The 19,612-nt window shown below is 40.8% G+C and overlaps 1 protein-coding gene across 4 annotated transcripts; it reads left to right on the forward strand.

The window, feature by feature from the left end:
• The first annotated feature begins 1,869 nt into the window (after positions 1 to 1,869).
• On the forward strand, positions 1,870 to 9,738 carry LOC117458601 (nuclear apoptosis-inducing factor 1). 4 transcript variants are annotated; one of them, XM_034099185.2, is made up of 5 exons: positions 1,870 to 1,959; positions 6,570 to 6,765; positions 6,995 to 7,411; positions 7,939 to 7,992; positions 8,073 to 9,738. In XM_034099185.2, the coding sequence occupies exons 2-5, from the start codon at positions 6,639 to 6,641 to the stop codon at positions 8,612 to 8,614; spliced, it is 1,140 nt and encodes a 379-aa protein (XP_033955076.1). In that variant the 5' UTR covers positions 1,870 to 1,959; positions 6,570 to 6,638; the 3' UTR covers positions 8,615 to 9,738. The 4 variants fall into 4 exon arrangements, with proteins under 4 accessions (XP_033955076.1, XP_033955075.1, XP_033955077.1 ...); XM_034099184.2 differs by having other exon boundaries at positions 1,875 to 1,964; XM_034099186.2 differs by lacking the exon at positions 1,870 to 1,959 and adding an exon at positions 2,117 to 5,608.
• Positions 9,739 to 19,612: the final 9,874 nt, after the last annotated feature.

A 19,612-nucleotide genomic window follows, 5' to 3' on the forward strand; every position in this document is an offset into this window, starting at 1 on the left:
AATGTAGAAAGAACATATTTACAGTTAAGCTAAAACATAGTAATGTAATGAGACACAATGTAATTTAGACAACATCATGTAACTAGTCTGGTAAAGAAGTAAAAGCCATAGACTTTATTGTTTAGGTCATTATGGGGATATACATTTCATCTACATTTAGAAAGACATTTGATGACAGTTGGTGCGAATTCTGTATTCATTTTTTAGTAGGATAATATCTAAGAACTGACGGGTAGAAGCAGTATCACCAGGAAGCCATTCACTTTGTTAGTATTGTGATTTTGGTTGTTTTTGAATCCATAAGATTAGTGTGTTTCTTTACCAGAAACATTAGCAGTTCATATTATATTTAGATTTTTAATGGGATCTCAGGGATTTCATTTAAAAATAAATACAGATGCTTGTCAGAAATTCAGAGCTATTGAAATATGTTATTTAGTTTACCTAAAGATGTTGGGGTTCTTATTTAGTTGGCACAGTCCAAGTATTAAGATTCTGAAGCTGCACAATTAATTTAGAAAACCTGTGCACCGACGTCTGTTGTTTTAAGACACCCCACCAACAGGCTCCAAGTGGCCAGGCACTGGTGGGTCAAACAGCCGAGGGCCCCAGAGCCCGGAGCGTAGGCTTGAGGGATTGGTATCAGATTTCTCCACACAGGTTGTGGATGCCAAAAGGGGGACCCGAGACGCAGGAGGCTGACTGTCAACCCCAGGCTCTCCAGCCCCGACCGAGTGACCCAGAGGACATCCCGTGCCGTCCGCCTACAAGGAAAGGGGGACAACTGGTACCACTGTGCGGAGCCAGTGTGCGGCGGGGGAAAACACCTGCGAGGACCCTAGACGACATCAGGACGGATCGGGCTCTCATCAGGGAGGTCGACTCGGAGGCTGTCATCAGCGGATTGGAGGAGAAGGACATCCATCATCCATCCAGCAGTCGTCCCAGGAGGCATCATCAACGGACCGGAGAAGGAAGATCGGGAGGACATCTATTCAGCATCGACTCAGAAGCCGCCGTCAGCAGATCAGAGGGGACAAAGACACGGCAAGCCAGGACGGCACAGGGGACTCCACTCTCCGCTGAAACAGGAGTGTGGGTTAAGTGCAACAAGACGGTGTATGGAGCCAGCCAGGCCTGCCAAGCTATGGGCAGCCTCTACCATGACAGCTGCTTCACCTGCAGCGCCTGTAGTCGAAGGCTGAGAGGGAAGGCGTTCTACTATGACGCAGGAAGGGTTTTCTGTGAAGAGGACTTTCTGTACTCTGGGTTCCAGCAGTCTGCAGACAAGTGCAACGCAGGTGGACATCTAATCATGGACATGCAGGCCGGCAGGCCCTGGGGAAGTCTTACCGCCCCGGTTGCTTCCGCTGCGTCATCTGCAACGAGAGCCTGGACGGAGTGCCCTTCACTGTGGACACTGAGAATAAAAAGTATGGAGACTCAGCAGACAAGGATGCAGTTTTTTGCAAGTGCCTTGTGTAAATTGCACTCTCTTTTTAAGAGTGCAAAAGAGGGAATTGTAAGGAAATATTTGTATGTATTCGTGCAAACTGTGAAGAAACTTGAAAATGATTTGTGTAGACAACTGGGCTGGTTTTGGGCCTGCTAACATGTGGTTTTGTGAGGACAAAGGAAGAAGGGCTGGTAAGGGTTTTATTGCTGTGGGGGAGCTGGACCGAGACCCCACTGTGGTCTCGGAATGTGATGGGGGATGTGTGTCGGTGCAGAGGCTGCAGAAATAGGAGACAGTGAGGGTCAGAGGTGTTTATATGAGATGACTGGACCAGTTGTCCTTAAACTCCACCCCCTCCTGTATCATTTGGTATGAAAGCCTATCCAGCTTGCTGTTCTGTCTCTCTCTTCACGCGTCGCTGGGACAGGAGGTCGTGGTGGCCTGTGGGCAGGAGCCAGGAGTAGGCCAAACTCCTGACATTACACATAATACGATATGATTGTGTATGGTAATGTATTTGATTGTATTGCATTGTATATTACCATTAAAGTGGATTATTGTTAAACGGTTAAGTGTATGCTCTGGATTCCCTTCATGTAAGATAACAGCTTGTAGGAACGCGAGGAGATTTAAGCCTATATCTCCTAACAGGATGTGCAGGGCCTTTAAGTTTGTTATGGCAAACCATAAATCATTCTGAGCTGCACTCGACTACTAGCTATGTAAAGAGAGTGTGTCTACCTGGGCAGAGAACGAGGTCACGCCACTCGGTGTTGTAATCCCAGTGTCTCTGTGCTTTGTTTACTGAGCTAGTTTCCGCATGCATGCAAGTCTGTGTGTTCACTGGCTCGCTAATGTCTGCCGCCGTGCAATGTGCCAACGCAGCACTTATAGCTGATGACACCTCTGCTAACACCTATAATACCACTTAAAGTTGAAACGGGGAATAAACCTAGGTTCAGTTATTGTGGCGGAGTAGACCTCTAAACGGGTTGAAGTAGGATGAAGCTGTTCTGAGAATCACTTGGTCACCAACTCCCATTACTCATAAAGATCATAGGGTGCAGTTGTCCCCTTCTAATTGGAGTGTATAGAGATGGCTCTCAGTCCTGTTTATTAGACCACAGACATTATCTGTGAAACCAGCCCCAAACCCATTCACAGGAGATTCTTCTTCAAAAACAACTATGAGACAAAATCAAACCACTTGAGGTTGAAGTAAGGTACTGCAGCCTAATTCAAACGGATCAGGGTTTTATCATTTGTACACTCACATATGGGTCAGGGAGTGGGACGCCAGGGTCCTTTACTAATAGTCATTTGTAACGACTCAAGAGACAATGTTTTGTTTGGCAATTCATATTTAAAGTGTAATGATGGTAGTACAACTTGGCCATGGCTTTCTCTATGGTTCACTAACTATTAGTTATCTCTGTACTGTGTACTTTCAAATTGCCTGCACCAAATAATACCAGCACAATCTGTAAATTGATCATATATATATATCATGTTTATGCCACTAATGCACGCAGCCAATAGCAAAGATGCCAATATTAAATGTGTTTAACGATGTAGTTAGCCACAGTCATTAAACTGTTATTAATAATGCTTGGTCAAATAAATCCCTGTGCCATATTTGGAATAATGGTATGTTGAATGTGTTATTATTGGCAAATGTTTCGGGATACTTTGAATCATTAGTCAGTCATGTAATGAATGTCATTATGGTTGAATTGGCGATCTGTTCTGGCCCAGCTGATTGACAGTGACAGTATTTTGAATTGAAAGTTTGACCAAAACAATATTTGTTTGCTCAATTATTGAGTTAAAGCCAATATTTTGTGTTGACAGTTTGCTCAAAGGAGTGTTTCAATGGTGGGTCTGGTATTTCGTAGCCAGAGGTGGAAGAAGTACTCGGATCTTGTAATTAGGTACAAGTAGTACCAGAGTGTACTCTGTTACAAGTAAAAGTTCTGCATTCAAAATGTTACTCAAGTAAAAGTATTCTCATCAAAATAAGTACTCATTATGCAGATTGGTCCATTTCAGATTATTATGTTTTGATTATAATTATTGATCATTAAAGTGTTCTCAAAGGTGCAGCTAGTTTGAATGACTTTGCATACTGCTGGGTATCTTGTGAATTTACTCCAGGTGGAACTAAAGTCTGATTTAAGACTTAATTACATTTCACATCATTAATCCAAATCTGTAAAGTAATTTAAGATATTAAGAAATGTAGTAATACATACTTATACTACAGGGGAGAGTGGGGTAAGTTGAGAATTTTTATTGTTATGCTGTCCGCTAAGCAAGGAGAAATGACACATAGTAAAAATGAAAACGCACCTATAATTCAGGATGTCTCCTATCAATGGCAATGATAATAATTAATATTTGATCAAGGGCAGTGAAAATATTACTTCTTTAAAAAAAAAAAAAAAGTCTCGTGGTTCAACTTGCCCCAGTGTAGGGTATAAGTTGATCCAGGTCAGGGGGTACATTGAACCACTGTTCAAACCTGGGAATACCTACAATAAATCTTAAAGGTAACTATAAACAATAAATAACAAACCAAATACAAACTTAGTTTTTCAAACAATTTTAATATAAATTTCGATTGAATTGATTCATTTTTTAACATGTTAAAAGGAAAAGTAATTGGGTGCTGGGCATTACCTTTACTTTGGACCCAGCACTTTATAAACTGGGTATACTGCCCAGTGATATGGACAGAAATGTAGCTTTCTTACTAAGAATCCTTCTAATTGCGAAAAAAATGATAACGGTCTCGTGGCTGAACCCCCAATATAGTCCACTGGAGAAACAGGGTAAAAAATGTTTATTTAATGGAGAAAATCACAGCAAGACTACAGCTGAAAACTGACAAATTCGAAGAAAAATGGTCCCCATTAATACAAGCAACACCAGATCTCTAGCAGCACCTCTTTACTTATTTATTTGTATTTCTTTATTTTTCATTTATTTTATTCACTGCACTTGTACTTGTTTTATCTGGATGGTAAAGCACTGGCTCTTACTATCATAATGGTTCAGGTATTGTGCGATCATGTTTCCGATGAGGGGGAGTGATAATATCTGTAATATGTTGATAATGTTTGCACAATATAGAAATTGATAACACTAAGAAACTGTATGTCTTTTTGGTGCCCAAGGAGGGTATGTATGATTAATCCTGGTGTACAATAGCTGCAGTTATGTAAGCATCTCCATGTATGTTCTATTGATGTTATGTATGAAAAAAATAAAAAGGAAAAGTAATTATACAAATGGTGATACAATTTCATACATCTTACCAATCAAACACAGGGTAAATTAAACTTAAATGTAGCCTACAATGAGCTCTTATTATCAACTTGGCCTACTTTCATTCATTTCTCCATTGACAAACTGGCTCAATTTACCCCAAGGCCCATGGTTCACTTTACCCCATAGCCACCATTTTAGAAAAAATAGCCTAGCATTAAAATTCAGAGTCATCTTTAGCTTAATGATTCACATGGTTTAATACACTGCCAACACATCAACATATACAATATGTGTTTAACTTTAAACCTGGATTTTTTTTTTGACATGACAGCCGATATAGCTGACATCTAGAAAATGTACTTTGACAAGCAAAAAACGTTTTTTTTGTAAAAATGTTTACTTACCAGACCACAATGAGTATCTCTCTTTCACAGGCAATGAGAAATGGGTGGAGCTTGCATACTTTCTGGTCACTTGATTACAACTATAAAGCGTTGCCTGGTTACAGGGGGTGGTTCAATTTACCCACTGGCTCAACTTACCCCCTTCTCCCCTACCTCTGAAATGTAGTGAAAAGTACAAAGTAGCAAACATTCGAAATACTACTTACTAAAAGTCTCTAAAAATTGTACTTAAGATTGAACAGTACTTTCTTAGCTATGTTTACAATACTATTCGTTGCTATCTATCCATCCAACCGTAATGTTTTTCTTCCAGGCTTGTAGTCGATCTGATTCCTAAAATGCTTTGAATGTGTGTTTGTGTGAATGTGTGTGTGTCAAGAAGACCATACATATGGTCAAGACAGCCTACGTTACCAGAAAAGGCGTGCTCCTTCAAAATAAAAGCATTGTCACAACGGGAAATGTTTAAGAAACAAAAGTAAGTGAACTCAATTAGCAAATGTGCTAGATATATCGTTGTTATTGTTAAACTTTACATGTAAAATAACACCTAAACGACATGAACTATATCCATACTAAGATCAATGTGTTCATCAATACTTGTTTTAGCCAGCGCCTTTAGTTAGCTATTACCTGAGGGTAACCGGACATCTTTTTAGGAGCGTTAGCTGCATTCTGGCTAGCTTGACATTAGCTATCTTGAAGATAGGGACATTTATCATTACGTTTCTGGACCAAACCCCAACTTCTTTGACTTTGGGGTATGTTCACCATCTCAATAACTATGTTTGGCATTAAGGTATTCGTCTGGAAGTCAGGAAACGTCAGGTTGTCGCTTTATTAGTCATTTGTGAGTCTTGTGTTGCGTTAGCTAACGTTATCCTGCTGCAGAGAGAGCTAACCTAGTGTGTGCTATGTGTTGTATTAAGTGCAAGTTGCACTATATAAGAGACATTTAATAACCGATACTCATTCAAAATAATCATGGAAATGTGGCAATCAAGGTATTATATGTGTGTAATGCTAACTACGAGTGCTCTTTAGCTAACTAGGCTGTCGCGTGTGTTAAGCGTCGATAGCATCGTCCATTGTCCATTCACTCTGACGGCTAGCAGACATACATTGTTGTCATCGCACAGAACTTGCTCCATTTCCTGTTTAACGATATGAGACCACTTAGACATATGTATTAAAGTTCATTTCAGTACAAGTGTTGATAATATTAATGTATTATCTATATTGATCAACTCAATACATCTGCACGGACGGTTATTGCTAAGCTGTTAAGCACGAACAAGTGCAACGCTGTCACTGAGCGATACTACTAATCTTATAAATGCAAGTATAGTTTAATAATCAATATATTTGTGACACATGAGCACATTCATATACATCACATAATTAACACTCCCATGCTTTGTGTTGTTAACTGTCATCAGACAGCAGGATAAGTGGAAGCACAGCAGAGACTACACAGTAGCTGGACACCAATTGACACTTTGGGGAGGATGTCTACACCAATATTCTACAACCAAGACAGTTTTATTCGCTTCAAGAAAAGAAAAGCTCGCTTCTCTTTCAGTGAAGTCCACATACTGCTGGACGAAGTGAGGAAGCATCGTATGGTTGTTGTGGGTAAGTTCATTCAGATGAAAGAATAACACTGAGGTCTGAGTACCTGGAAATGAGATGATTGCCTCGTAGCTTGTTAATCAAAAACATTAAACCAAGTAACCAATACAATGGTTAAGTCATAAAAGTGAACATTACAGTGAAGCTGTGAGAAATACAATGTTAATGAGATCTGAGACGCAATATCATTTTAAGGCAAGTGCTTAGGGTCATTTTGTTTTGTCCCCCAAAGGCAAATTCAATCGTGGTGTACCAACAGACATAAAGAAGCGCACGTGGGCAGAGATTACTGCCCGTGTCAATGAGATCGGGGAGTGCCAACGTGAGATCATCGAGGTCATCAAGAAATGGTCCGATCTAAAGTGTGACACGAAGCGGAAAGTGGGTGCCATGCGGTCAGGGGTAGTGCCCAACAGAGGCCTCAACTCTCGACTCTCCCGAGACCTTAATCAGACGGAAAAAATAGTGCTCCAGATTCTAGAGATGGGCGAGGAAGACCAGAGCTCCGGGGACTTTGGCCCTCTGGGAGATGACGATGATGTGCCAGAGGAGGAAGAAGAAATGGAAGAGGACATTATTGGAATGCAGAGTTCTCCTAATGGCGGGTTGGACGGGGCATCGATGCCCCCACCAATGTCCTACACAATGAGTAAGTGTCAGAAACAATCATATGTCACTATTTACTCACCTTCAGTTCATTCTAAACATCAGGGAAGTTCATCTATCCATCCATCTTCTACCTCTTATCCGAGTCTGCTCGCGGAGATATCAGTTCCAGTAGAGCAAGTTCATATGTCTACATAATCCACACACCAAAATATTCAGAGCAAATCCACCTCACCCTCTTCTCAAAAGCAAATAGGATGCATTTTCTCACTGGATACAAAGGTGTGGAATATGGGTGACACAGACACACAAACAAATTGTTGGAATTTTTAGCCGGCCAGCTAACCAATCAGAGCAGACTGGGCTCTGGTTTCAGACAGAGGGTGAAAAGAGGTGCTGCAGCACGAGAACAATAAAGTGCTTTTTGAACATTAAAGCATGGAGACACGTCCCAGTACAAGCACAAAATACCAATATGAACCTGAACATGAGTAAAATGGGTCCCCTTAAATAAGTTCCTGTGGAGAAATGCATTCAAATTGTTTCATTAAAATGCTTTGAATGTTGCAGAGGACTCTTCACAGACTGCCTATGATGTGCAGTATGAGATTCCTGCAACAGAAGGTGAGTTTCTTCTTTGAAGTACAGATTTAGGTTTTTTCAGAATAAGAAAACACTGATGAGCCTTTTCTCTTTACTTCAAGATGTTGACGCTGCATTCGGAGACTCAGATGACGACCAAAGGGAAGATGTGCTTCCTTCCACAAAACCAACTGAGATTCACCAAGGAAACAATGGCATCCAAAAACAAGGACCACCTCCGACGTCTTCCGGCCCAGCAGCAGCAACAGCAGCAGCAACAGCAGCAGCAGCAGCAGCAGCAGCAGCAGCAGCAGCAGCAGCAGCAACAGCAGCAGCAACAGCAGCAGCAGCAACAGCAGCAGCAACAGCAACAACCCCTACGCGTCCACTGCCAGGTCAGCCCTTGCAGAACATGAGAGACAACATGCTACACACTGCATCGCTGAGCCTTGAAGAGCAGCATGCCACCAACATCCTGCTGGAGACGGTTTCACGCTCCCTGGAGCTTCTGTCCGAGTCGGTGCAGCAGCTGGCAGAGACTCAGCAGGAGTTTGTGCGCGAGTCGCTGCAGCTCCAGAGGGAGACGGTGCAGGTTCTCAGAGACTTTACAGACGGAGCTATTTCTCTTATGCATGACAAACTGAATGGACGGCCAGCATTATAGCAAAAAGGTGTCAAACAGAGATGTTGTTGTCATACATGGCCTTCAGGTGCAGGAACATTTGAGTTCCGCTGGACTCCACCGCTAGTTGCTGTACTTTTTGATAGTACTCAACAGGTTCTTTGTTGTAAGTTTTAAAAATTGTATTATTAGAAACATTTTATTGATTGAATTACTGTCTGTGGGGTTACATTGTACATCGATAAAGAAAGAAGATTTTAGTTTCCCCTTTTGCTACTGAATTTAGCATTTTTTATTAAGCCTACACCACATTTAAAGCCTCGATATGCTTTAACAATGACTTGCAAAGATCTGGTTTATGTTCTTGGATAAGTTGTAGTTGCATCAATGTCTGGAGATGATCACATGAACTGTAATGGTCAGTGGATTTCCGCACCTGACCATTATATGGTCTGTATGTCTGAAAGCTAAACAAGGTGTTAGATATTTTGAAATACATGTAACTGAATAAGTTGTCATTGTCTGATTTACTTTTTTTTTTACATTCCAAACATCAACACTTGAATATGAAGAGTTTCAACAGGTTTCTTTTTAAATGTTAAATAAACCTCTGATTTATTGAAACAGAACAGAAGTAATATTCCTTCCTGTGACTCTAGTGGACATAGATCCAGTGATCTGAATGTGTTAATCCATCTCTGTCAAGAGCTGCACTCTCCCGTCTTCAATGATGGTATATTTCAAGTTATCTTAAATTAGAAATGATGAAGGATGTCTTACATATGTACAAACAGAACATGTGTAATACACATTACAAAAAGACCGTACAGAATAAAGCTTGAAATATATTCAAAATATTTCCTCAGAAAAGACCAAAACCAACATTGTATTGATACTAACAAGTATTACCTCTGTATCAAAATCATGATGTATCTTATTCCTCTGTGCCGTATAACTATATTATCGTGCAAAAACTATTAAGAATCAGCAAGCCATGTTAAATTCATATCTCTTAGAGCACAGAATGTATTAATCCGCTTCTGAAAATAGTCCCTAACAAATGTGAAATCTCTCCTGTTTCATTATCCTTTTCTGATACTTACAGTGCCCACTTTATTAAAGGAAATACTGAGCCTTGTTTAAAAAATAAAGTACTTGTATATCTATATATATATATATTTTTTTTTTTCCCGATTTACTTCAATAATAGGCTTTACTAATAGCTACACACAATATGATTGGAAATAATTAAGACAGTTGTTGATTTTGGTCTTATTAAGATAAGATAAGATGGAACTGTATTAACCCCGTGGGTAAATTCAGGAGTTTAAAGTGTGGTGGAAAAGCAGCAACAGAGTGAGAGTGAAAAACAGGACAGCACAGATTCACACAAGGTTAAAAAAAAGTAATACAAAAATAAAGTTATATTGTAACTCATAAAACAAGATATCACAGCAAGGTAAACTTGATAATTAGAATGAACATATAAACATACATATTTGAGTATGGACTATTATAGGATGTATTAATAATAAGAAAATGGCAGAATACCACCAGATTTATGCAACATTGCAGTATCTTTGATCTTCCTTTACTGAGACACATGTTGACACTACAGGTCCAACAGACACTGATGTCCACCCGGTGTTGCAGGTTCACAGACCTGTCAGCAGGGGGCTCTGTTGCAGTCAGTGGTGATGACACACACCATGAACCATATCCAGAGTTTGCTCTTTTCAACGATGTAATCAACAATACTATATGTAATCGAAATACCTTTTCAGAGGTTTGCATGAGCATCCTTGGCGTTTGGCTTATTTTACTATGTCACCTTTTCATGGGTATTTGGTTTTCCTGTGTACAGTATGATGCAAACATACTTTCATCATTGTCAGATCAAGCCTGCATTTTTACAGCAGCTCCATTTGCGAGAAACAAGAGAAAAGACTTTTAATATTGAAATCACTGAAGATCATATGTTCAAGACCCTCTAGATTACGTATGATTTAACTTTCTATTCATCATTTCCATTATATGTACTTTTAATGGACAATAAAGTATTCTGAATCTGAATTTAAGTTAAGGATTGACTGGTGCACAAAGGAGTGCATTTGTCTGTTTATCACATCAGGATATATTACTAACACGTAAAAAGACCCAAAATTGTAAAAGGGGGAAGAGAGTCAGTGACACACGCTCACATACACAGTCACACACATAATGAGTTCAGTCACATTGCATTGTCTGCCTGCAGCCCCTCCTGCCTCAGTTGGCCTAACAGCTGCCGAGGCCAGCCCAGCGTGCTGCAGCAGGAGGGGGGGGGGGGGGGCTTGGGTCTGCTGGGGCTTCCTTCAGAGCTCGAAGGCAGGGGGCAGCATTAGGGACTGTCTGGGGGGTTGAGGTATAGGCAGCTGCATTCACATTGTGGTCCTTCAGTTCTTTACGGAGCCCTTAAACCTGCAGACTTAAGCCTCTCTGAAAGGGCATTATTCACTTTGAGTGCCAATAAAACTGTTGTCTACTGTCTTTAGAATATAAATACAACTCGGTTCGGTTTACTTGGAAAGTGACCTGTAACTGAATAAATTGAGTTTTTACATTCCTGTATAGGCTGATCTTCTCTGTTCTATTCATCTTGAAACGTTGCATTCATGTGGTTGAAAAAGCATGCCACATGAGAAGAAAACAAATATAAGCTCTAACTCAGATAATATGTGTATTGAAACGTATCACAGTACATTGAAACAACATTGAGACCAATTTGATTGTACACAAATATTTTTCCAAAAGGGCCAATTCAGCCGTTATATTTTGCTCCAATGTCTGACTTTCTCCAAGACTTTTTTTCCGTTTTTACAAAGTTGGTCGACATCTGGCGAAAACAGAACTAGGTTTAGGGAGGCACAATGTAAAGGAAAAAAATCCATCCATCGATCGTTCCCTCTGCAAGTCTATATGTACGTTTCCTCCCCCTTTCTATTGCCCCAGTTGACCCCTGTGCCCTTTCTTTTTCTTCAGTTTTCACCCCCACCTGTTCTCATTCCCCTGCTCCTCCCAGCTTCCTCTTTCATCCACCATCTGCCACTGAAGCTGCAGCAGAATGAGTCTGGAGAGGAAAGGTAGGATGGAAGGAAGGCAGATCTGCCGCTCAGATTGGATGGGATTAAATCATTATCATGCCTCCTTTTGTGCCTCAACAAAAGAGTCATTATAAATCTGCGGCTAAGCCTAACACACTTGTCATATATGTGGACGTGGGGAGAGTTTCTGACAGGATCAATGTCTTATAGAGGTAGATTTGTTTGGTCCATATGCTAGGAAATAATCTGATTGTATATAATAAAAACACTATACTACATTTTTGTCAATTTTTTTTTTTCTTTGTTGCCTTTATTTATCCAAGTAAAAAATCCCATTGAGATCAACGATCTCTTTTACAAGGGAGACCTGCCACACATTGGTTACACATGTAGCAGAAAACAAAAGGACACATACAACATAATGCTAGAGGAGCTGCGCACATAAAAGCTTTAGTGCCTAAAACAGTCCTAGCACTTGGTACATGTAATGAAAACACATCCTGGGATCCTAGGCAATAGCTACTTGCGACACTCTGTGATATCAGTGAGCAGATGTAAGGTAGTAGTTTACCCAGCATGGCTTTGTATATGAACATGTACCAATGACTGAGTCTCCGAACAGTAAGTGATGGCAGACCTGCTCTGGGGTACAGTGATGAGTAAGTGCTTTACAGTTAGTAACAAATCTCAGAGCACTGTGAGGCGGCATCTAACTTGATAAGGCAATGGGCAGGTGCATTCATATATATCAAATCACCATAGTCCAGCACAGGTAAAAAGGCCACAGAGACTAGCCTTTTCCTGGCTTCAAATGAGAAACAGGACTTGTTTCTGAAAAAGAAACCTAGCTTCACCCTTAGCTTTCTAAGCAGATTATTGATCTGAGGTTTAAAAGAGAGACAATCATCAAGCCAGATAAGGTATTTATAACAGGTAACCACTTCGAGTACTTTTCCTTGCGTAGTAGCAATATCCAAAGTGGTCTCCGGTGTCTTTGTGGCTTTTGAAAATAGCATTGCCTTCGTTTTATCCACATTTAAAAGAAGCTTAAGCTCAGAGAGCTGCGTCTGAATAATATTAAAAATAGCCTGTAATTGAACAACATCCTCCTTAATGGAGGGACCTGCACAATACATCACGGTATCGTCTGCATAAAAATGTGAAGTTGCTTCATCCACATTTTGACCTAAACAGAACTAGATGGAGAATAAAAGTGGACCTAAAACAGAACCTTGTGGTACACCATTTGTAATGTTTAACCACTCAGAAGTGAGCCCATCAAGATATGATGATCGACGGTATCGAAAGCTTTGGAAAGATCAATAAACAATTGATCTAGACAATTCAGCAGAAAACCAAGGATTATCTCGTTCCTTCACTATAAATGTACGCAGGTGCATGTCTATCAATAATTTTCATAAAACCAAGATAAAATAAGACCATGCAGTTTCAACATCAGCACATAGATCGATTTTTCCCCAATCAAAACCAAACAGATCATGAACAAAACCCTGCTCCACAAAATGTGTTGTGTCTCTCTTACTGATAATACGTTTACCGTTTTGGACTTGTGTGTCCCTAATTGTGGCTACAACACAGTGATCACTCAAATCATGAGCAAATACTCCCACAGATGAGTATTTATAGGGAGCATGAGTTAAGATGAGATCAATTAAGGAGGATTTATTTGGGAACTTAATGTTAGGGCGAGTAGGACTGTCAACAATATGAGTAACATTTAAAGAGATACAAAGGTTTTTAAAATCCTCTGACACTGTAGTTAACCAGTCCCAGTTCAAATCTCAAAGTAGCACTATTTCCTTGTAGTCAAATTGAGATAAAAGTTTTGCCAATGAAGACAAGGAGTCCTTGACAGCTGAGGGGGGTCTGTAACAGCCCACCACCATGACCTGTTGACCCTTTGCCTCTTCGATATTTAAGGGTAAACATTTTAGTTGTTTACTAATTGATTTGGAAACCAATGTGGTTACACTAAACGTATTCTTCACATAAATGGCAAGAGATTTATTTAGCCATGTTTCAGATAAGACAATGACATCAGCGTCAGTCGAGCTTGTCCAAATGCGGACAAAATCTAGTTTAGGTAAAAGACTGCGCACATTCAAGTGGATGAAACCCAACCCAGACCTAGCTTTAAAATCAGCAGGAGTAGCGATCTGACTACTGCTGGGCGGACCAGGGTTAGGTTGTACATTTCCTGATAGCAATAATAACAAGAAAACCAGACATCTTTTCCTCTTAATCGACACACATACATTATCATCTACTTTAAAATCACTGCGAGTTTCTAAGGTGGCCTATACCCAGCCACAGCAGATCAATTGTCAGCAACGGGGAAATGTATGGTACTACAAAAGCAAGAGTGCAGATTAATTAAAAAGAGTAGACTTACATATTATATAAAAAAGTACGAATAAGTTATTAATAATAAAAACACAATAAGTACACTATGGTTATAAAAAAATACTAAGTAGGCCTAGCAGTAGTTTAAAATAAATGATCATAAAAAAAAGCAGAAGCAGCTTGTACTGTTTTCAGCGTGAATTGCATGAGGGTATATTGCACAAAGTATTATGGTAAATCCTGCAGTTGCATGTGTTCAGATTGACTACATCTAAGAATAGTATCCTAAAATCGAATGATATAGGTAGTGCAAGGCTAGGCAGCACCCCCTTAAAATATATGAAACCACAAGGGGGTCTACAAAGACTACTCACAATGTTATCATCTTGTGCATGTGTCAATACATCTTCTTTCCCCGTCAAAAAAAAGACTTGTGTGCACAGAGAGCATTCAAAAAGAACACAGAAAGAATATATAGAGGGGGTAACATAAGTCACCCCAACCTTAGAAATGTTCAGACCCTTGGAGATAATGAAGTCCACTGTGGCTCTTATGGTGTGTGGTCTTTGTCACATGCTGAGTCAGTCCACATACTAAAATCTGACACACTTCTCTGGCCCTCAACATGGATGTTATAATCACCAACAATTACTACACAGTCAAGGTCAATGACAGCAGTTCAGTAGAGTCAGCTAAAGTGTTGCACAGTATTTTACAGATATTTAGATGCATAGCTTGAGAGGAGAAATTCAGCTGAAGAGCTACATATTCAAAAGAAACCACGTTTAGGAAAGATATCTGCTTATGTTGGAGGGAGTTATTAAAGAAAACGGCGGCTCAACCTCCTTTCTTATGCTTTTCTATGCCGCGGTTTCAAAAAAGATGACACAGCAGAGGGGGGAGGGGGGGTTGTTGGTTTGGCAGTGACAAGCTTCTTCGTCTGGTCAGTGAACTCTTACTTTAAGTCCTTACCCTGCTGTGTGAAGACGCTGGTGAGTTGATCCTCAGATCCCGGGCACTGGGGAACACCAGTTTGAATCCCGCCTTGACCGCCACTGCAGTCAACATGCCGTTGTGTCCTTGGGCAAGACACTTCACCCTAATTTGCTCCTGTGGGTATTGTCCACAGTATCGATGTAGTACATGTCTGATATGTGCAATATGTGGAGCAAATCTGTTCAGCAGTAGCACACTTGGTTGTTGGGGATGATAGTTGCCAGTTTGCCCGATCATAACTGTCAATGGAGCCTGTGTCCTAGTACAGGGGGGGAAGAGGCGCTCTGTCAGGATGATAATCATGCAGGCCAAAAAGCTCAGAGTGCCGGGCTCTGTCTGTTGCTCATCCTCTCAGTTATCATGCAAAGGATTTACTTAGGCATTGGAAGATATAGGGAAGATAACCACTTGTTGATGTTTTAACCGATAACAAGCCCTTCTGTTTCATGGTAGTTTTATACAGATAGCCTTGTGTTAGCATGACCTTGTCCACTCTGTTGAGATATTCGTAACAGTGTAGGTCATTTCCAAAGAGTGCATTCACTTCAACGTTCCCTTCTAACCAACCAAATCTTAGTTCCAGTGTATTGTTGTTTATGGTAGGACCATGGGTGAAGAGGAAAATCATACCACACCACAAGGAAATGGTGGCAATAAAATAAACCTGTAATTCCCTAATCTTCAATTATTAAACTGAAACATATGGTTTCCTTGCGTCCATTTAACAAATTCTCAAAGACCCAGTATCACTCCGCAGCCCCAGGGTTAGCAATCTATAGCTTGGTAAACGAGACTGCCTCAACAGGCTGCAGCACTAAAATGCTGATCACATTATTAATCTTCAGTAATAGTAATCCAACAATGCAACCTACGTCATGTTACTTTTAAACCTTTGCTGGAAAGAGTATTGTTGCATTGTGGTATCTCAACCTTTACTTATATAAAGAATCTGTATATTCGTCTGAATACTGTTGTTTTGTCATATCGTAGATAGTAAACTAACAAACAACCTTATTGCTGTGCTGTCTGCATCTGTATGGGCTTTGGGAAACAGGATCATCAAGCCAAAAGGAGTCAAGGAAACAAGGTACAGAGGCACAGCAATGTTACAGTGCGATGATCCATGTGGTGGCTACGGAGTACAGCAACCAGCTGTTCAAGAACAATGGGAAGAACAGGATCCACCTGAGCCCAACGTGGTATCGACTATTAGGCCTGCATGACTCCAATTACCAATATACTGACGATATAAATACAATTACTGAAAATACAATAGAACCTTTACCCTGCAAAGGAGAGAAAAGGTGGCCCTTAAGTTCATGGTGGTAACTGAATGAGGTTTTGCCAGTGCGGTAAAAATCTGAGCTGATGGGTAATAAGTAGTGCTGTCAATCAATTAAACCATCCGTGTAATGTGCGCTACATAGGGCATATTATCTCTGGTGCTATCATACTGCGAGCACTATTTGGGAACCCCTGTCAAATAGGTGTGCCGTCTATTACTGCTTTATTCTCCAGTCAGTGCAACTACATACAGTATGTACAGTAGCTTGTGCCCATTTCTCTGCTTTCTTTGCCTTTTCACTGCCATGTAATTCATCCTGCGGAATTACAGGAGAAAGTTTTGGTCAAATTTTGTAATCTGCGTTAATCTCTATTTACGCGCTAAGATTTCCAGATTGATTGAGAGCGTTAAGCATTAATGTTGACAGCCCTTAATTAGTGACGATACTCATCATACTGGGATCACTGACTATGATGATTAAAAACAACAATTTCACTGATTTTGAAGAGAAATCAATCGTTCTTAGGTAGCGACCTCATTTAGGAACGTAGTGGCCTGAAGGTAGAAGTTCTTCCTGATCCTACTTACACACATAAACAACACAGAGAAAAGACCATTATCTGGATGGGCAGGAGGACCCTTCATTTGTATGTGTATCAATCATTCCCATAGCCCTTCCTCACTTTGTATCTCGTTTGTGGCTCCAAATCATTACCGACTGTTTCTACAAACCTAATCAAATTAACAGTGGCTGTTTGACTGCAGCATCGTAGTATATTTATTAAATATTGAAAAAAACATGAATAACTTTTATTTTTATAGTGCTGTTTTCATCAGAACAACTGCAATCACAGTTGCTGCTGGTCCTGCTTCTTCCGGTCGGTAGCGAGCAGGATTAGGTGTTGTCTTGAAACCAGCGGGTAAGGGTCTCCACTCTGTTCAGGTGGACCATTTCTTTGTTTTCAGCAAACTTGATTATGCTGTTTGAGTCGAAAAGGGAAACATAGTATTGTCTGTATCCAAAGTACAGCAGTGGGCTCGAAACAAAGCCCTGGTGTTCCCCGGTGTTAAGGACGAATGTGGAAGACTTGTGTCGCACGCTTGTCCTTGGGGTCTGCCTGTCAGGACGTTAAAGATCCACAAGCACAGTGATTCATATCTGTATACAGGGTATCACAGGTCTTGAGCGTGTAAGGGAACGTGTCCATTTGAATGAAATGTTATGTGAAATGTGTGTTTTTGCATTTGACACAGAAATATGTTGCTTTTGACTGTTGGCATGTTTTTAGAACCCTAACCCTAGATGTGTCTCTGTGAAGCACTTTGCTAATCACATGGTATTCTTTATATTGCCTCCATCTATACATCCTCTTTGCTCTACTGTCTAAACAAGTGTAATAATCAGACTTAAAGAGGACCTGAGGGCTCTATGTGTTGCAGGAATAAGAAGGAGGAAGACTTTAGAACGTGGAGGACATCTGAGGTGAAAGTAGAGAGAACAAGGAAAGTGCAGCAGCTCTGACTGTTTAACAGGAAGTCAGCTGTCCTGCAGGTGTCTGGAGGAGGGAAAGGAAAGGAGATACAGTATTTAAACACCGATGGAATCAAGAGTGTTTTAAAACACTGATTCAAACAAGTAAAGCCTACTGTACATATATTTAGGCTTATTGTAAGTCGCTTTGCATAAAAGTGTCAGCTAAATTAAATGTAATGTAATGTAATATATCACAGTATTTCAATATGTTATGTTGCTTGCTAATGCACCTCTACCGCACCCTCCTCTGACTCAGCATTTTGTTTTGGTGATGTTGCAGCGCTGTGCATCTTTAGGCACCCAGCAGCACTAAAGCATCCTGAATCTTAATGAGTTCCACCAATCAACCAAAGGACATGCATACATTTGAGAATATATGTATGCACTGACAAACGCACACACAACCCGAACATCCTGGCCATCCACACCTTCTATTGTCCCAGAGTCAGACAGCAGGCTGGGGCTCCAGAAGTGGCCACAACAGGCGGACTTCTCCCCCGAGAGCTGCAGGGTCAGACCTGCAGCAGCTCCCCCTCTCTTTCTCCCAGTGTCCTCTGGGAGAGGGATCTCCAAGCTGCTGTGAGGAGGCAGATGCCGGCCACTCTTTCTAATGGGAGGTCCGAGGGTGGGGGTGACATGACTCTTCTTGGGTTCCCATGCCCTGTAGCACACTCATGTCACACTCCTGCAAGTCATACAGATGACAACAGCAGAGAGGGTGCACTGTCCATCTGCTCCCCCGACACAAAGACACTAAGAGATGCAGCGGTACTGTAACTGCACGCTGAGCATTAGTGCGTGTGTACAATAGGATGTGTGGGCAGTGTGTGTGTGTGTGTGTGTGTGTGTGTGTGTGTGTGTGTGTGTGTGTGTGTGTGTGTGTGTGTGTGTGTGTGTGTGTGTGTGTGTGTGTGTGTGTGTGTGTGTGTGTGTGTGTGTGTGGCATCCGGGTGGTCAGATATATAACATGATGTATAGGAACAAGTGCCACACACACACACACACACACACACACACACACACACACACACACACACACACACACACACACACACACACACACACACACACACACACACACACACACACACACACACACACACACACACACACATTATGTGGGATATATATATCTATATGTGTTCCTTTATGCTGAAGGCAATGTAATCCTTGGGGATGTGAGCAGAAGGGAGTCTTTATCTTTTCACATCCAATATTCATCACATTTTACTCAGATTTATTTTGTATTATTTGGAATCAAGTTGTGATGACAATATGATGATGCTGTCGAGCAGCCACAGATTGCCTGTGCTTAGTTCCCTTTTATTCACAATTGTTTTACCTGCTATTTACTAAGATCATCGAGAAGCTGCAACTTATCTGTTTAGGTTCTATAGATACACAGAATGCCTTTTGTCTTTGTGAAGAAAACACACAACACACAACATCAACCTCAGATAATGAAAACACACAGCATGCTGATACGACACCATATTCATAACAGAGTCAGTAGAACACATTTCAAAATGTGTTAATCATTTACACTAAGCTACACAACAATGTGAGCCGTTGCTAAGGAACGCATGAGGAACCAATTACCAATTGTTAACCTTAAGTTAATTCCTTATTACATTTGAGTTGCTTTTGATCAATGAATGCTTGGGTACATTTGAGAAGGCAGTGAGAGTAGGTAAGATCTTAAGATTCAAACAAAAAACCTCGCTCAATGCCGCCAATCCTTTTCCAGCAATAAGAGCATCAGCACTCGCTTCAAAAGGTGT

The sequence above is a fragment of the Pseudochaenichthys georgianus genome, chromosome 14, assembly GCF_902827115.2.
Source record: "Pseudochaenichthys georgianus chromosome 14, fPseGeo1.2, whole genome shotgun sequence".
In the NCBI taxonomy this organism is placed as follows: domain Eukaryota; kingdom Metazoa; phylum Chordata; class Actinopteri; order Perciformes; family Channichthyidae; genus Pseudochaenichthys; species Pseudochaenichthys georgianus.

What these genes read in the sequence shown, in the direction of transcription:
- LOC117458601 (XM_034099185.2), top strand. Translation starts at nt 6,639, where the DNA reads ATGTCTACACCAATATTCTACAACCAAGACAGTTTTATTCGCTTCAAG. An exon ending in GCATCGTATGGTTGTTGTGG is followed by an intron (nt 6,766 to 6,994) that starts GTAAGTTCATTC and finishes TGTCCCCCAAAG; the next exon opens with GCAAATTCAATCGTGGTGTA. An exon ending in TGAGATTCCTGCAACAGAAG is followed by an intron (nt 7,993 to 8,072) that starts GTGAGTTTCTTC and finishes CTTTACTTCAAG; the next exon opens with ATGTTGACGCTGCATTCGGA.